Consider the following 16911-nt stretch of genomic DNA (forward strand, 5'->3'; position numbering starts at 1 on the left):
ATGATGGTTTAATTTTGTTTTGAAGCGAGAGCTGGACCATTTACACAACTGAGACCTGGATTTTTTATTGCTAAAGTAAAACAGGGAGCAAAACTGCTTCTTCCTATTAAGCCGGAAATTATGGATATACCAGCACAGTGTATAGGGAGCTTAAAGCCTCCTTTAACCAGCGATTGTCCAGTCGTAGCTTTGAAACTCTACGATAGGCCTGTCAAGCAGTACAAGACAGTTCAGGACATCCATAGAACTTCAAGGATCATGTCTCTGAACCTCAAAGTCCATTGACAGGTTTGACACTTGTGGTTTATTTACACTATCCTTCAGCAATATAACAGCTGGATTTCGAGCTTTCCAACCATCCTGAAACTAATCACGTGATAGTTTGGTCTGGACTCTTAACCAAATGTAGGCTTAAAATCATGATATTTCATCACACTTTATGTACTTCATTCTGCATAGCTCAATGAAAAAACCCTTTACTTTAACCAGATTCTGTGTTCTTTGGCATAACCAAGAAGCTAATTAAGGACTTGAAATGTGACAAGATCAAAGAAAACAGCCCAAAACTGCCAGCTACAGTTGTAATATTCTAGAAGAATGAAGCCTGGTTTCCTTCACTACTAATCTAACAACTGACATTATTTCTTAGCATCAAATATTGCAAACTGCATACGTGACAGAACGCAAAGCTTCACAGGCCTATCAACAGTCAAGCCGATTAGAGTCAATTTACACTTCTCACAGTAGATTGTTGCACAGCCATCAAACTAACCGGTGTGTATTAATATCTGTACTTAACTGATTTGTGTGTTTCATGTCAGCAGCACAGTCCTTGTTAATATCAAGCAGCTCAAGATTTAGAGAATTCAAGAAATAGAGGTAAAGACAGAAGGAAAAAACTCAGCTGATACCTACAGGTGTATCACCGGATGTCATCTATAATGGAAGTAGATGCAAAACAAAATCAAATATTGCAAGTAACAAAGCCATAAACTATGGTAAATAATACCGGAAAAATGTTGCAAAAGGGAACTTCTGCATTGTTAATGTGGTTTTTGCTATAGCTTGATTTGTCGGTAACATGAGCACGCAGCAGCTCACACCCTGTCATTGTCAATTTATTCTCACCTCCTCCACATCGTTATCCAGAGCTACGATGGCCAGTGGTGCAGACAGGCTGGTGCTGGTCGCTATGGTGGTGCCGACTGGTGATGCCTCGCTGATGTAGCCATGGTAACTGGTCTCCAGGAAGTAGGGTGCCTGGTTGTTTTCATCCAGAACTTCGATTTGGAGGTCGGCAAAAGTCGGCAGGGGGTGGCCGTTGTCCTGTTCTGCCTAGTGGGGAGAGAAAATATCTGTTAATCTTAGCTGGAGACCTTTTGAAAGGCTTCTTACCAGCCACATATCCTGTTGCTAAGGTGGTATTTCTTTACAATGCTTCACAAAATAATACACTGAGATGGAGCAGATGCTGACAGTTTGACATCTTGGGCATAATAAAACAAATATGCATTGGGAAAATAAAATTCATTGTAAGCTTAGGTTATTATATATTTATGCCAATCATCTGCTAATCTTCTGATTATGATCAGTTGCTTATACATTGAGCCAAAAATAGAGATCATAGGTCTTCTCAAGTTTGAAAACTGTGCAAATTCTCATTTCAGCCCCGTTTATTCAGGCTATACGTGTCGAGATCCTGGTAAACTGATCAGCGTTGTCAGCGATTAACAGTTTCTGTTTGCAATGTAGCCACTGACGTATGTCGTGTTCATGAATAGAGCGCATGCAGGATTCTACAGGATGTTACACAGCACAACTGTTTGTGGCCACTTCTAAAAGCAGCACTATGTTGAAGTCTGAGTGAATCTCTGTCAACGGGCCCAGATTGAACCAGCCTTTATTTTGAGGATCATCACAGGTGACGAGATCTGATCTATTTCTCCAACCCAGAGACCCATCAACGGGCAGGCAAAAGACCCTGAATAATGGAGTGCACCGAGAACATGCTTGTTGTTTTCTTCGACATTCACAGTGTTGTGCACCATGAATTCATCCACGTGTCTCTGACTGGCCGAGTTCTACTGCAATGTCTTGAGGGGTCTGAAGGAGAACACTTGGTACCAACAACCTGAACTGTGGTGTGATGGCAGTTGGGTGCTCCATCATGACAACGCTCATGCGAGACTGAAAACATTGCTTTTTTGTTTGCATGCAACAACACTATTGCCGTTCCCCACGCCGCTCTACTTGCCAAATGTGGCTCAATGCAACTGCCATTTTGACACAGTGGAGAAGATCCAGTGCACTTCATAGATGGTGCTGAACACACTTACAAAGGGGGACTTCCGGCGAGATTTTCAATCGTAGCGAAAGTGCTGGGAGTGGGCAGATGCTGCACACAGTAAGAACTTTGAAATTTAAATCAGAGTTTTGTCTCTGAACTTTTTGATCGCACCTCATACAGACACTTATGATTGCATATTTTGACACTGAAATCTTAAAAACATGAAATAGAGCGACTTCTTCCCACGATGTCCAGGTAGATTTACAGACATTTATTTGCAATGGACAGCTGAAATAATGGTGTCTGTGAGTCACACTGAATGATGTCATTAAACGTTTCATGTCCATGGGCCCAGATTTGACTGAGTTTTCACTTTGAAAAGGAGAATGATTTTTGACTGAAATACATCACACAGTATTTTTGCCTCACGTCTCTCCCTCTAAGCCTCGGGAAGGCTTTTGGCTTTCTCTTTCAGCTTTGTTCTGAGGAATGTCCGTGCCTATTACAAACGCAGTGAATATTTTATTCCCAACCTCCCTGTGTGTAATCTGAAAAACATGACAATGCACACACAAAAATACACCCCTAACTCACTGGTGTTAGCAGCTTCTCCAGATCTACACACATTTCACCCAGACAGTGCCCTCTTGTGGCTGTAATAATCACAGCGGGAAGTAGGGAAGGAGATGATTTGACGTGCACATCAAGAGACACTTTTGTAGGCGCGCCCATAAAATGGAATGTGGTCCAATACAGCAGCTCTGTCATGAATTCTGTCTGCTTCACGTATGTTAAAGGCATTAGAGGAGATTTAATTTCCTACGACTATGAACGTAGAATGCGCATGCGCACATACAACCTCTCCCTCACCCCCCTCTAACCTTCCCCCTCTTAACATTTACGAAGAAAAGCCCCCCTCCAGAAACTTGCGTAGCACTCCTGAAGTTGTCTTTTACGGCTGGGTCCCCCTGGATCTTTATCTGCCATTATGTAAAAAAAGATGAGCAAAACAAGTCGCCAGCTAACTACGAAGCTATACCAAAGCAACACATACAGAAAACACGTAAGTCCAAGGCGTACGTAATCTACGTAACTAGGCCTGAGCCGGAAGATTTTTGATTGACAGGAAAGGGAGCAAACCAAACGCCTCGGTCCGAGCGCATTGATTGGCTGATGTTTTTCAGGTCCTGCCATGTCCACAGTTACTTTTTTAAATTTTTTATTCTTTTAGAGACCATACATAGAAGTCCACTAAAAGTCAGTATATTCATTTTATGTGAATCAGACAAATTAAACAAAAAAACCATCCTCCATAATACCTTTAATGGTGTGGGGAAAAAAACGCAAAGCAGTCCACTTTGGCACCACCATCGACTATGAGCTAAATAACAAACAAAAAGTAGAGTTATGCCACATGCCTTACGAACAATCACGATTAAGGACTGAGCTGTTGCATTGGACTGCATTAGATTTCGTAGGTGGACCTAGTAAAGCGGCCAGTGAGTGTAGGTGTAAGGCCACAAAATTGCATAGGTTGGGGTGGATGGGTGGATCAGCACAACACTCGACGTTAACAAATAGAGCAAGAAACATCCCACAGAGGAGAAATTCCATTTTCAATTTCAGTAGAGTGGAACCTAATGTAGGTTTGGTGGTGTAATTCCATTTACTGGCCTCACTGAGACAAAAACACCTACAGCATGGGGTAGTTCTAATGCTTCACAATTAGCGCCTTTTAATATGTTCAGGGCAGGCTACTTGTAATTGCCGAATACCAGGAAGCAGCAAATAAACAAGCTAAAGAGGAACACTCAGTCTTCATTTACGCTTACAGGTTTGTTTTACAGCTTCATGGATACCTGAGGGTTAAAGACTGCTGGTTTATTCAATTTTTTTGCTTGTTTTTTAAGAGTGGCACAGTGGTGTGACAGATTGCTTCTGCGCTTCTATAAGAAACACGCTGGAAGAAAATCGCGTTAAAACTGTCGCGTTTGCGGCTACAGCGCTTCTCACCTTGATAACCAGATCAAATCGGCGGTAGAGTTCTCTGTCGATGGGCTTTAGTAGCAGGAGCTCCGCTGTGGTTCTGTTCAAGCTGAAATATTCTGCATAGGAGTCTGGTTTGCCTGAGAGAGAGAGCAGGCAGCAAACGGTAAGAACAAAGCAAAAACAAAACACTTACGTAAACCAAAATCAGCTTGCGTGTGAGAGAGAGGTGGAAACATCAGTAATTGGTTTAAGAATCAATATATGTTTGTTTGGTGTACGTCATGGGAGAAAGAACAAAAAGGAAGGGAGGAGGGGGTAAAGGTATGGCTAATGCTCTGTTTTCTCATCATTACTTTTGACAAATAGTGACGCACACACATGCATGAGATGCTGCATTGTTCAGAGGGGAAATCAAGTTCTGGTGAGAGAAGCAGCAACACAGGTCACAAGTGTGCATTTTCGTATATGTATGTAACATTCCCATAGCTTGTATTGATTGGTCGGCTCCGACTGAGGATTGCTGTCGTTATGGATGTTAGTGCAAATTCTTCCACTATCTTGTGAATTGTTCCATCTTCTACTTGGAACATTTCTTTTAATGCTATTTTATTTGTCATTTGTGCCTTTATTGATAGCGGTAGTGCAGGTAGAGAAGAAATGCAGAAAGAGTGAGTTGGGCATGACGTGCTACAAAAGGTCAAACATGGTAATTGCAGTTAAACGGTTTCTACTGTGACCTTTAGGCTAGTAGGGCATCCAAGCAGTCTAAAATAATGGGATAATTCGCTGTAGAACACTGTCGTCTCAACAGTCTGATGAAGTGGAACTAGTACCACTGCATTTCATATTAAATCTTCCTCAACTGACCATCAGAGGTTTTGCTATTTTTATTCATTTACTCACTTTATAATCAGAAACACTGCATGAGATGCAAAGTTCTAACAGATTTTTTTTTTTTTTTTGGCCATTTGTCATACTAATATTCCTTACTCAGACGGAGATTAGTTTCACAGGAGGAGTCTAGGAAATGCAATCAAGCTTGTGCCAAGTCATGTCAGTAGATTTCTACAGACTACACACATTCTGTGACTCTGCATCCAACAGTAATCAAGACATCTTGCAGCAACTACTGTCCTTCTAAACCCCTTACAACTTAACTACTTACGAGGCATTAATGCGCAGATAATTCCATCTCTGTAATTTTTGAAGCATCTTATCCTTTGCAGACTGGCATCAACTATCCTGTTAATTGCTTCACATTTTAATCTGACGAGTTAATCCTACATCCACACATTTAAGTGGCTCCATCCAAGCCTTAGAAACCTAATCAAACAATTAACAGTTGGACCACAGACCTGCATTTGACAAAATCTGATTCCATGAAGGCCAATGTGAACAAATATAGACCTTGCTGCTGGTGCAGTATAGTATTTTTTTTTTTGTTCTTTGTAAACAATCTGTTAAATATAATGTTTTATTTAATGAGTCACAAATCAGATTAAAATTAAAGAGACAGAATTTGGGACTCTGTTTTACTTTTGTTCACACATTCAAATACAAGTATTTCATTTTTTTTAACAAAGATTTTGCTTGGTGTTTGTTAAAATTAATTAAATGTAATAGCCCCTTGCTTAGCAGGGAGAATGTGTATGCTTCTGTAATAGTGATCAAGTAAATGAATACATTTTAAAAATCCCACGTCATTTTATTGCAATATTATACAAGTCCGGACAAATTATTTAAAAAATAGCTTGTAAAAAAAAATAGAAAGAAGAGGAAGATCTGGTTTTGACTCCAAACAAATCAAAATCACTTTATTATAGTTGTCTCATTCAGAATTTTGCCAAAAACACCTTGTATCAACTAAAAATCTGTGCTCCCTAGTGCAACTGTAAAACCATGAGTGAGTCATGTGGGACAAACAGTCACCTGACAAAAATTAAGACTTTTTTAAAACTTAACTGCAGCCTGTGTTTTCAGAAAGCAAATAGGAGACAGGTGTGGAAACGAACTTAAAATATAAGTAGCTAAATATCTATAATATCTATATATACAGGTTAAACGTCTGTTTTTATTCACTTTTTTCATGATTACGGCACTTCTCTCTGCTTCATAGCCATAATCACTGACAAACCATTACGGGTTGCACACCCATGCAACAAATCAGTCAGTTCTGTAGCTGGTGGACAAATACATACCATATTTCTGTATATAATATCTGACTGGCAAAAAAAATTGAAACCCCATGACTGTTCAACCTACCAATGAGGATGGAGTATAAGATCCCTGGTCTGTCAGAGGGAGGTTGTATGTTTCGGTCTTGGTCCACAGCTTGTATGGTTGGAGTCACATTGAGGGGATTCACCTTAATCTGGAGACAAAACCAGTTACAGCATTAGAGTTGAACAGCTTATAATCATATCCTGCAAATATGACAAACCAGAGGAGTTGTAGTAAACCGCTGGGAACAATGGGACACGGTTCTTAACAACTGACATCAAACCGACAGTGTATTCGTTTTATGTGCATCTCCATTTCCTGTGTAAAAAAAAAAACAAAAACAAGAAAGGACAGAAGCAAAAACAGGACAAACAAGCAAACTTGGAACACTTTCAACTTCCTACCATGCACTGCCAGCTTTAATTTGTGGGATAAGAGATCTTAATCTTAGTTTAAAACAAACAAGTGCAACAAAAACAGCCGCTGCTTCAACTGACGGCTAAAACAGGAAGGAATATGAAAGGTCCATATAAAATTTTAAAAGATTATCCTCAGTTGTCTGTCCAACTCAGTTGTTCTAAGGTATAAAGAAAAAAAAAAGCCTTGCTGTTTATTGATGTAACAACAAGCTGTGAGCACGCCAGCCAAAGCAAGTGAGAGTTCAACAGCAAAACAGCAAAATCAATTGTTAGCAAAAACACACTCAAGTACACTTTAAATCACATGAAGGGCTCACACGCACGTCTACGCCGGAAAGACGAGGAATTATCGCAGTAATTAAAGTCATCGCCCACAATAAAAATTAGGATCTATTTCTATTGTGCATATGCAGCATATTGTACCTGTTTGTATGTGTATCTACTGCACATATATACACACACACACAGCTTGCAAGTGGGACTCCATCTGTATGCGAAGTGGTCAGGCTATAATGTTGACTTATAACAGTGCAATATGCTATGGCCTGTATAAGGGCAAGAGAAAAATATCTATAGAATAAAAAGCACTGTCGGTAAACATATAAAATGTACAACGAAGCACAAGCAGCGAGACAGCACCGGCTTCTAATTGTACACAGCAGCACTGAGCGCTCTCCCATTGAAACACGTTCGCACCTTTGCACGATTGTACGCTCCTACACCTGCTACGATACAATACTTTACACTTCTACAATCTACAAGAAATCACTGAGCTATCTCTCCTGTGGCGAGTAATGAAGTGCAATAAAAGAGGATGTAAATGTATAGAAAGGAGATGAATCTGCCAGGAGTTGAGGGCAAACAGGGAGGAGAGAGAGGTGTAAATGCAGCAGAAGAAGAAAGGGGGGGCGTTTGAGAAAGACAGTTGGGTCACTGAGAACACTGCGATAGTATCACTACACTTTCTGTTATTGACAACATTTTACGCTACGCCTCAAGATGGATAAAAAAGAAAAGTATGTAGTGACACAAAAGCAGTGTAAGAATCAGGAAAATGCAATTTGCAAGTGACAGTAGGAGTGCTAGTACCTATGTTTCTGACAACCGCTGATCGCTTTTTCAAGATGGATCAACAACAGTTCTCTAACCCTCTGAATCCCAAGGCTTGATGGAATCAAATTTAAAAAATACACCATTTATTAGAAGTAGGAACTGTGAAAACAGAGACAACCAAGAGGTTTTCGACTTTAACGTGAATTAATCATGCGTGACTATTGAATTTCTCAGGAAAAATAACCACATTTCAACCTAAAATTGTTATATGTCATCAAAATGACTTTTGTCTATATGTATATATATATATATATATTGCCATTTTCACAAATTAGATCCCCTCTAAATAAACAAAAAATAAAATGTGCAAACTGAAGACTAGGAACCTACTAGTGAAGTCATATGACAAAAATTCTGTGACTTTTCTCCGAGACTGGGTTGAACACAGGCTTCGTTTCCACAAAGCAGACAAAGTGTGGAAATAATTTGAACAAAGTAGTCATATAAAATATACATAGTATGTACAGTCACATTTTTTTGTATTGGTAACATCTGTGGGCATATAGATAAATGATGTTAATTTCAGGTTTTAAACATTTTTGTAAAAATTACTAAAAACATAAATTCAACTTAGTTTTTTTTGTATTTTGGAAACTTATGACATCCAAACTGTGTCATGCTACACAGAAGACATTTTTCTCTACTTCTAGCCAGTAGAGATGGTGAAATGCTTCTGTCAGATTAAAGGCATTATGGAGGATGTTTTTTTTTTGTTTAATTTGTCTGATTCACATAAAATGAATATACTGACCTTTAGTGGACTTGTATGTATGGTCTCTAAAAGAATTTAAAAAATAAAATAAAATAACTGTGGACATGGCAGGACCTGAAAAACATCAGCCAATCAATGCGCTCGGACCGAGGCGTTTGGTTTGCTCCCTTTCCTGTCAATCAAAAATCTTCCGGCTGAAGCCTAGTTACGTAGATTACGTACGCCTTGGACTTACGTGTTTTCTGTATGTGTTGCTTTGGTATAGCTTCGTAGTTAGCTGGCGACTTGTTTTGCTCATCTTTTTTTACATAATGGCAGATAAAGATCCAGGGGGACCCAGCCGTAAAAGACAACTTCAGGAGTGCTACGCAAGTTTCTGGAGGGGGGCGTTTCTTCGTAAATGTTAAGAGGGGGGAGGTTAGAGGGGGGTGAGGGAGAGGTTGTATGTGCGCATGCGCATGCTACGTTCAAAGTCGTAGGAAATTAAATCTCCTCTAATGCCTTTAACTGTGGTTGCCTTTGGTAAAGAAAATTTGACAAAGTTGGCCAGCACAAAAGACTTTAATATAACACATTTCTTCATAATCCTGCCATGCACTCTTTTGATCCTTCATTATCCACACCATTAGGGGTTTAACCTTCCTTACTGCTAAAAAAAAAAAAAAAAAAAAAAGCAATGTAAATGAGGCTACTTGACACTTGTAACTGTTTCTAAAGGTTCAACCGTTGTGGAGAAAATATGGTTGTGCTGTTTTTCCAGAAAGCACTAAAAGCAAAGCACTTCACACTGAAGACGATTTCAAAGAGGGCTTTTGACTGTATAGCACTTCAGTCATTAAGTTATTAGCATGTTTAATGAACTTTTAGACAACCTTCAGATTGGACACACATTGTACTAACTGTAGTTTTTGTCTACAGCTATGCACGCAGTAATTGTATTACTTTGTGCTGTATAGCTCATGGCTATTCATTATGAGAGACAGCACAAAGGATATTCTGACTGAAGTGTATTTGGCTTTGTCAGAGCCCTACTATTGTACTTACTGACTCACATACCCTACTTGACTTAGGAGTTCAGCTAATGATTATACACATTATCTGCAGAAATTCAATTGCCAAAGACAGGTTGTGTATTCTAATGACCTGTTTTAGCAGAAAATGTAAATTTTTATATCGTTGTTTTCAGCTTCTTCTATGTTCACAACAGGGGTTCAAATAAGCAAACTACCAAGCTTTCTTTCCATCTATCTTTCAGTCTTTCTCCGTCTCTGTCTTTAGTATAGTAAAACCAGATCAGTCAAGGAGAGGATGACACAGCTGAACTCACATAATCATGCAAGCTGAGTATGAAGATCCCCGAGATGATACAGCAACTAGGGCAGGCAACACTGAAAGGCTTTTGATGTGCTGGACTTTCAAAGGTTTACTCTTGGTATCGCGCGGGCGACACAATCGAGGAAGCAAATGCTGCCGAATCAGCATTCGCACTTGCATCAACAGGTATCAAGGAGACATTAATGGTTCAGACACTGCAACAACGGCTGCCAAACTGCCTTTTATATATAGTGGAGGAGCTAATGAGCAAATGAGCAGCAGCTGTGCTGGCAGGTGGCTGATCCCAGGAGCAGAGAAGAGATCAATAGAGGAGGCAGAAAAAAAAAAACCCGGAGGTTGTTTGGTCAGGTGAGCCCTCGTGTCAAGTGCAGGGCTCCACGAAAAGTGCATGGCAAGACATTCGTGAGTGCATCAGAGATACGACGCTCCCCTATCACATGAAAAAATAACAGATGGCCATTTCACAAGGTAGTGCACTGCAGTGGAAAGTTGTAGTGAGTGCAGAGAAGAGCAGCGAAATAAAGTTGTGGCCTTTGAGGCTTTGTTCGTGCTACTTGTAGGCAATCAATTGCCAGCATTACGTAATGATAAACTAAATGACCGGTCAGGTCCTGGGCGAGTTGTTTACGATGCTGCTCAATAATCCGTTTTTCTCTCACGGCTATAAATTTCGGAGTTGCAGAGGCAGCAGCGTTTTTTGAAGCGTATGTGTGAACATGGCCTGACAGCCGACTCCTCGGCATAAACGACCGGCAGCTCGGTGTGTATGTGAGGCAGTGAGACACAGAGGGAGAACAGTTACGTTGGCTCTAAGGCTCTGAGGTTGTCATATCTTATCAGTCTGATTAGGACTCACGCTATTATAGTGCCTTGACTCTCCTCCTCGCTCGCTCCTCTCCTCACTTCACCTCCCCATCTTTCTCATACATACAACAGGAACAGCAGCTCCTTGCTGTCCTCTCCATTCATGCCATATTTCTGTCTCTCCCATGCACCTACCTTCCTATCTGTGTGTCTAGCTATCAAAATGACAGACAGCTGCTTTGAATAGATGAGTGCACATTAACTTAAATGATCTGAAATGATTGTTCAAGAAAACACTTTTTCTTGTGTGGTGCATTTCACAATTAGCACGGCCAGTTCTTTCCTTTTGAGAGAGTGCTTTTTCTTCTCTTGACGGATATGCTAGTTGCTGCATATTCCAGCTTCTTAGTTCTTGGACTTCTGATACCATTCGAAGTGCAGCTACCTCCTATGGAGCTGCGCACACCAATTACTGCCCTCAAAACACACAGCCAACTCATTCATTCTAATGAGAACTCTACATTGGCAGTAAGCGAATCACAGGGCCGTAGGGGGGGATGGGGAAATGTGGGGTCACTCTACTTTTTATGAGTCAAGTCTGTGCAAATGCGCATTCCATGTTTAGTGCTGCATACGGTGCGGCACTGTGGAGCAGGCAATTACTGCTGACGTGAACTTTCAAGAGAAATAATGAAATCAAGCGGGCGATTGTGACATTGTGCAAAGCGTACAAGAACACTGCTGGCAGAGTTGATTGCAGTGTTCTACTGAGCGTTAGTGTCGATAAGAAGAACCTCGACGCTGCACATTAGAGATAAATAGGGAATAGCACTCAAAATATCTGCAGATGACTGGCTCAGTGTATGTAAGGTACCGCAAACAAGCACCAGCTCCAGGCTATGGAAGGAAATACGTTGGAAAAATATTGTCAGATTTTTCATTAGTCCTAAGAGTAGGGAGTAGATATTCATCTACACAACTGTCACGCTGGGGGATGTGTGGTGAGAAAAATGTAGATCACTCTCATGCATTCTGGGAATGTTTGAAAATGAGAAAATATTAGGATGATTCATGGGGAGAATTGACAATGATATTAGGCTAGATGCATTACCCTGGTCCTGTGTGGCGCTATATTTAGGAAATGTGATGCATACATAATAATGTACAGTATGAGCAAGACATCCTGTAAAAGTTTTCTTAACAGAAAACAAGAAGGCAAGCATGAAGAAATGGTCCAGGGGCTCAGAGACACATGATATGAAAAGAATCACACATGTTTTGAGGATTCTACAGTAGGTATGTAATGAAAAATGCAAGTTGCATCACTGAGCTGTGGACCTCACTGGCACACGTTTTTGTGTAGATCTCTGCTATTAATAATACTACTATGAAAAGCATCAAAATTAAGTAAAAAAATAATTAGTCTATGTTTGAAAAAAAAAAAAACACTATGGTAAAAACTGATGAATATTAGTCTTCAGTAAAATCAAGATCCAAAAGCACTTGCTTCTGTGTTTCCCGTGAAGCAACTCAAAGACCAAAGTTCACCAATGGTTTCCTTAAAGAGCCAATATCATGCTTGCTGGTTTCTGGTGCTTTTTCCTTCAGTGTGCTTAGTGCTTTTTTATGAATGTAAAAGGTCTGCAAAACAAAAAAAAGGGCAGAGAGTTTTTTGTCTAGCATAGAAAACACGGCTTCTCGAAGCGTCTTATTTGAAGTCCAGGCTTTCCTTCCCTTACTTATCTACATCACCATGTAGTACATTTGCATAGTGCCTGTCTATCAGCTAGTTTGGCTCTCAAACAAAGAATATGCAGCTTCCTCACTGTCTAAATTACTCCTTAGCTGTGCCACTTCTGGTAGGGCTATATCTCTCTCTGTATTCATAGAAATGGGGTTACAGTGCATACCGAACATTGTCTCACTTTTGTGAGGCTTGCAGATATGGACAGCATGAGCGAAATCACTGGGAAATTAAGCATGTAAACATATTCTAGTAGCCCTTTGAAAATGTGCATATGATAGGCCTTTTAATCATAATAATACGCTGCCTGTCCAAAAGAAATGTTTCCACCTAGATTTAACTAAGCAAATGGGTAAGGTAATAAGAGTCTTCTGTTGGATAATTACTGCATTCATGAATATATTTCAGCAGGCAACAACTTATTTAACTCCAGCTGATGGGGTGAGGAGCTTCTCATTTCGTAAACAACCCTGTCGGAAGACAAATCCTGTGGTCACGGAAAGGATGTTTATCTGTCTCAGAAGGGTGAAATTATTCGCCTGCATCAAGCCAAGAAAACAACCAAGTAGATTTCTGAAACTGCTAAAATCAGGTTAAGAACTGCCCAACACATTAGTAAAACCTGAAGGACAGGGGGTGAACCATCATCTTTGAGGAGCAAATGTTGTTGGAACAAACACTTGGATGATCATGACTGGAGATCGCTTAAACATTTAGTGAAATCATATAAGAAGGTTTAATAGTCTAAGTAAGAGCATTTCCACATGCACAATGCAAAGTGAACTTCAGGGATTAGGACTGAACAGCTGTGTAGTAAAGAAAACACTGATCAGTGAGGCTTATCAGGGGGGGAAAAAAGGCTTCAATTTGCTATGGCGCATAAAGATTGGATGGCCATTTGGTCTGATGAGTCCAGATTTACCCTGTTCCAGAGTGATGGGCACATCAGGGTTAGAAGAGAGGCAGATGAAATGATGCACTCATCATGCCTAGTGCCTACCAGCCTGTGGGGGTTAGGGTTATGATCTGGGGTTGCTACAGTTGGTCTGGTCTAGGTTCAGCAACATTATGTGCCCAAAAAATGAGGTCACCTGACTATTGGAATATACTGAATGACCAGGTCTTTCTATCAATTAAGTGTTTCTTCCCTGATGGCATGGGCATGTTCTAAGATAAAAATGACAGGATTCATGGGGCTCACATTGTGAATGAGTGGGAGTATGGTGTGTCAGAGAAGATTTTCTGCAGCCGTCCGACTCTCCCATCATCAATACAAGATCTGGACAGAAAATGAATCCAACTCTGGACAGGAGCAAATGCTGTGATATTGCAGAAGCTTATCGAAATAATGCCACAGTGAATGTGTGCCATACTCAAAGCTAAAGACAGTCCAACAATATGTCAGAGTGTGCAACTTTTTTTGATTGGATTGTTCTTTATGTAACACCTTTTAAAAGCAGAGTTTACAAGGTGCTTTATAGACCAAGGAAAGAAGAAAAGAAAGATATTCATAAAGGACATTGAGCAAGAGAAGACTAGTCAGTACAAGAATGGTAAAAGATTTTCAAAATGTATTAGTGCAACGCCAGATAATAGAATTCCACATCCAAGTAAAATGAAGGAAAAAGAGAGGGTAAAACCATAAACACAATGATAAAAAAAAAATATAATAATAGTGGTAATAATATATAAGTAAATACATATGTAGATAAATAAAGTGTAAAAGACAATAAAATGAAGAATCTAAAAAATAAAGTTAAAAAACAATCGCACAATTAAAAAAATGCTTAAAAAAAGAAAAAAAGAAATGGATGACATCACATAAAAGCAAGCCTGTAAGATTGGGTAAAATAATTGGGTTTAAAATAACAGCCATGGAAAGGATTGGTAAACCCAACCAGTGAGTCGGCACACAAAGATTGTGACACTAGCAGAACTGCATGGCATCTCGTCTTTGTATTTTTCCTGCTATATCAAAATATCTATTATGAAAATGGATTCCTGAATATGAGCATTAATATTACATCTGCACAGATCTTGGCCTCCGAAGTGAACAGAGATCACAGTGTGAAAAAAAAAAAATCATCAATGGCCACTGAAAACTGAACGTACAGAAAGCAGAGGGCAGCAACCGCACTTTGTCTGTACGACTCCACTTTTTTAAATTTATTTTTATTGCCGTGACGGTGTGAGATCATAAAAGCTGGAATCAGAGAAGTAGCTGGAGTCAGCAGCAGTTCTGTATTGGGAGCAAATTGACAAGCGAGAGAGAATCTTTGTGTTTGATGCGGCGTGGTTTATACATCACTTCAGATTTTTAAAGCCCCTCAAGAATTTTCCCAGCACAACTTTCTTTCTGCGAGTCTGCCTCCCCGCTATCTTTCTCCATGTTTAACCCCTCCCTCCCCCTCCATATCATCCCCTCTCACTACCTCTCCATTTTAAAGCCTGTCCTTGTCTGCGCGCACTTGCTCCCTCTCCAAACCACGAGGTGTAAAGTTGATTTACTCCTCTCGTTCCTCAGCATGTCTCTCTTGCCTGGGACTGTGTGTGAGTGAATGACTGTAAGACTGAATGTGTGAGTGAGGGAAGATGGGGAAAATAAAGGTCTGAAGGCAGTGTGTCGGGAGTAAAGTGAGCATATGTGTGTGTGTGTGTGCATGTGACAAAGATCTCAGTATAAATAAAGAGATGAAGTAGACAATGTCCAGTTAGGCATGACTGCTCTGCTGGGTTGACACTGTTGCGGGTGTGTGTGTGTGTGTGTGTGTGTAGATGGATGGGGGGTGTTAAGGCATGAGCGCACTGCTAGCTTGTCACCATCAAGGGTGTGTGTGTGCATGTGTGTCTGTGTGTGGCAAGGGATGAATGCACTGCTGACTTGTCAGAGTTGAGGATTTTCCCTGCAGCAACTTTGTCTCGTTTACAAAGTGGTGTTGTAAGTTGCTGTGGATAACAGCATCAGCTAAATGCCAAAGATACAAATGCTAAAGTGCATAGAGCTGTGTAAGCATAAACATGTACCACAGTGTTGCCGACTCGATCTAATGACACTTGTTCATACACAAGAGATTTACAGCTCGATCTGTCAGAAATGTAACACAGAATTTTACCAGCAGGACCCCCTGAAGTGCAAAGCTCGCTTGCGGGTTTGTAACACACCTTATTTTTTAAAAAAGTTACCAAAATTACACTATTAATCAGAGAAAGAAATTGTAAATTAGTATTTAAGCTTTCCATTAGTCTTTAAGCTATTATTTTGTGGCATGCTGTTCCATCAATAACCTAACCAAATCACAGCTTTAAAAAAAAATCACTTCATTCTACGTTTAATTTTTTAAAAATCACCAAAAAGAAACCATTTGATCGAACCAGATTCGTTCCTGAACAAAATCTTCAGCGCTGCTCGGTGCAACCATGAAGTAATTAGTAACTCAGCATCCAATGACAGCAATGTGACAAAACTTCTGGGACTTTATGGCTGAACTGGGTTGACCTGCAGGCTGTGTTTACACAATGCAGAGAGGAGACACGTATGAAAATCCTTTAAAAACGCAAACAGTATCATCTACGGCATGCAAAGCAACCTTTTTCTCCAGCATTGGTAACACGTGTTCACTTCGAAAAAATGTTGTACATGTGAATCGCATTTTTTTTCCTGCATTTTTGCAAGATTATTAATCATTAAAAGTGATGTACGGCATTATAAGCTTGTTACACTGCAATGAAAGAGATTTTCAGTTCTCTCTGGAGATGAGTAAAAATGTTACATGAGCAGAAAGTGTTATCTCAGAAGCCAAAACAAGACATTTTCAAAACAATAAAAAAAGAACACTTTCCATCCCTCACTTGTACAGACACAATAAAATCTTTCTTATGAAGTTCATCAATCCACAGACCACATTATGTGACTACTAAAAACTTCTTATCATTAAAATATCATTGCTTTCGTTTCAAATGACGCTATAAATCGCGACAGGAGACGGAGCCCTCGTCCTGTGGAATAATCTTCTTGTAAAAATCATGAAAGGAGACAAACTATCAAGCCGTCTAAAAATACTGCTTTTGTGTGCATCCTATAGTTAACAAATCAAGATCCCACACCCATAGCACTGTAACTCCCACACAACATGCCAGTCAACCCTTAACCTCTTTTTTCTCTGTGTATCAAGTGAGATATCTGGCTAAAGACACTGACTTATGCATGTTAAGCTCTTTATTTGTCTGTTACCTTGCCGTATATCAACCTGTCTGTGTCCTCTGCCACTCAGTTTGACCTCCGCTAACT

The 16911-nt window shown here is 40.0% G+C and overlaps 1 protein-coding gene across 1 annotated transcript in view; it reads right to left on the minus strand.

The window, feature by feature from the left end:
• The window catches only part of LOC110958640 (protocadherin-15-like), a 209603-nt gene that overhangs the window by 120874 nt on the left and 71818 nt on the right, over nt 1-16911 (minus strand). Inside the window, exons 10-12 of the mRNA XM_022205268.2 lie at nt 6539-6647; nt 4301-4413; nt 1129-1335 (exon numbers count right to left, since the gene is read on the minus strand). Of these exons, the coding sequence (XP_022060960.1) occupies nt 1129-1335; nt 4301-4413; nt 6539-6647 (429 nt within the window). The remainder of the gene's footprint in view (nt 1-1128; nt 1336-4300; nt 4414-6538; nt 6648-16911) is intronic.

The sequence above is a fragment of the Acanthochromis polyacanthus genome, chromosome 19 (assembly GCF_021347895.1).
Source record: "Acanthochromis polyacanthus isolate Apoly-LR-REF ecotype Palm Island chromosome 19, KAUST_Apoly_ChrSc, whole genome shotgun sequence".
In the NCBI taxonomy this organism is placed as follows: domain Eukaryota; kingdom Metazoa; phylum Chordata; class Actinopteri; family Pomacentridae; genus Acanthochromis; species Acanthochromis polyacanthus.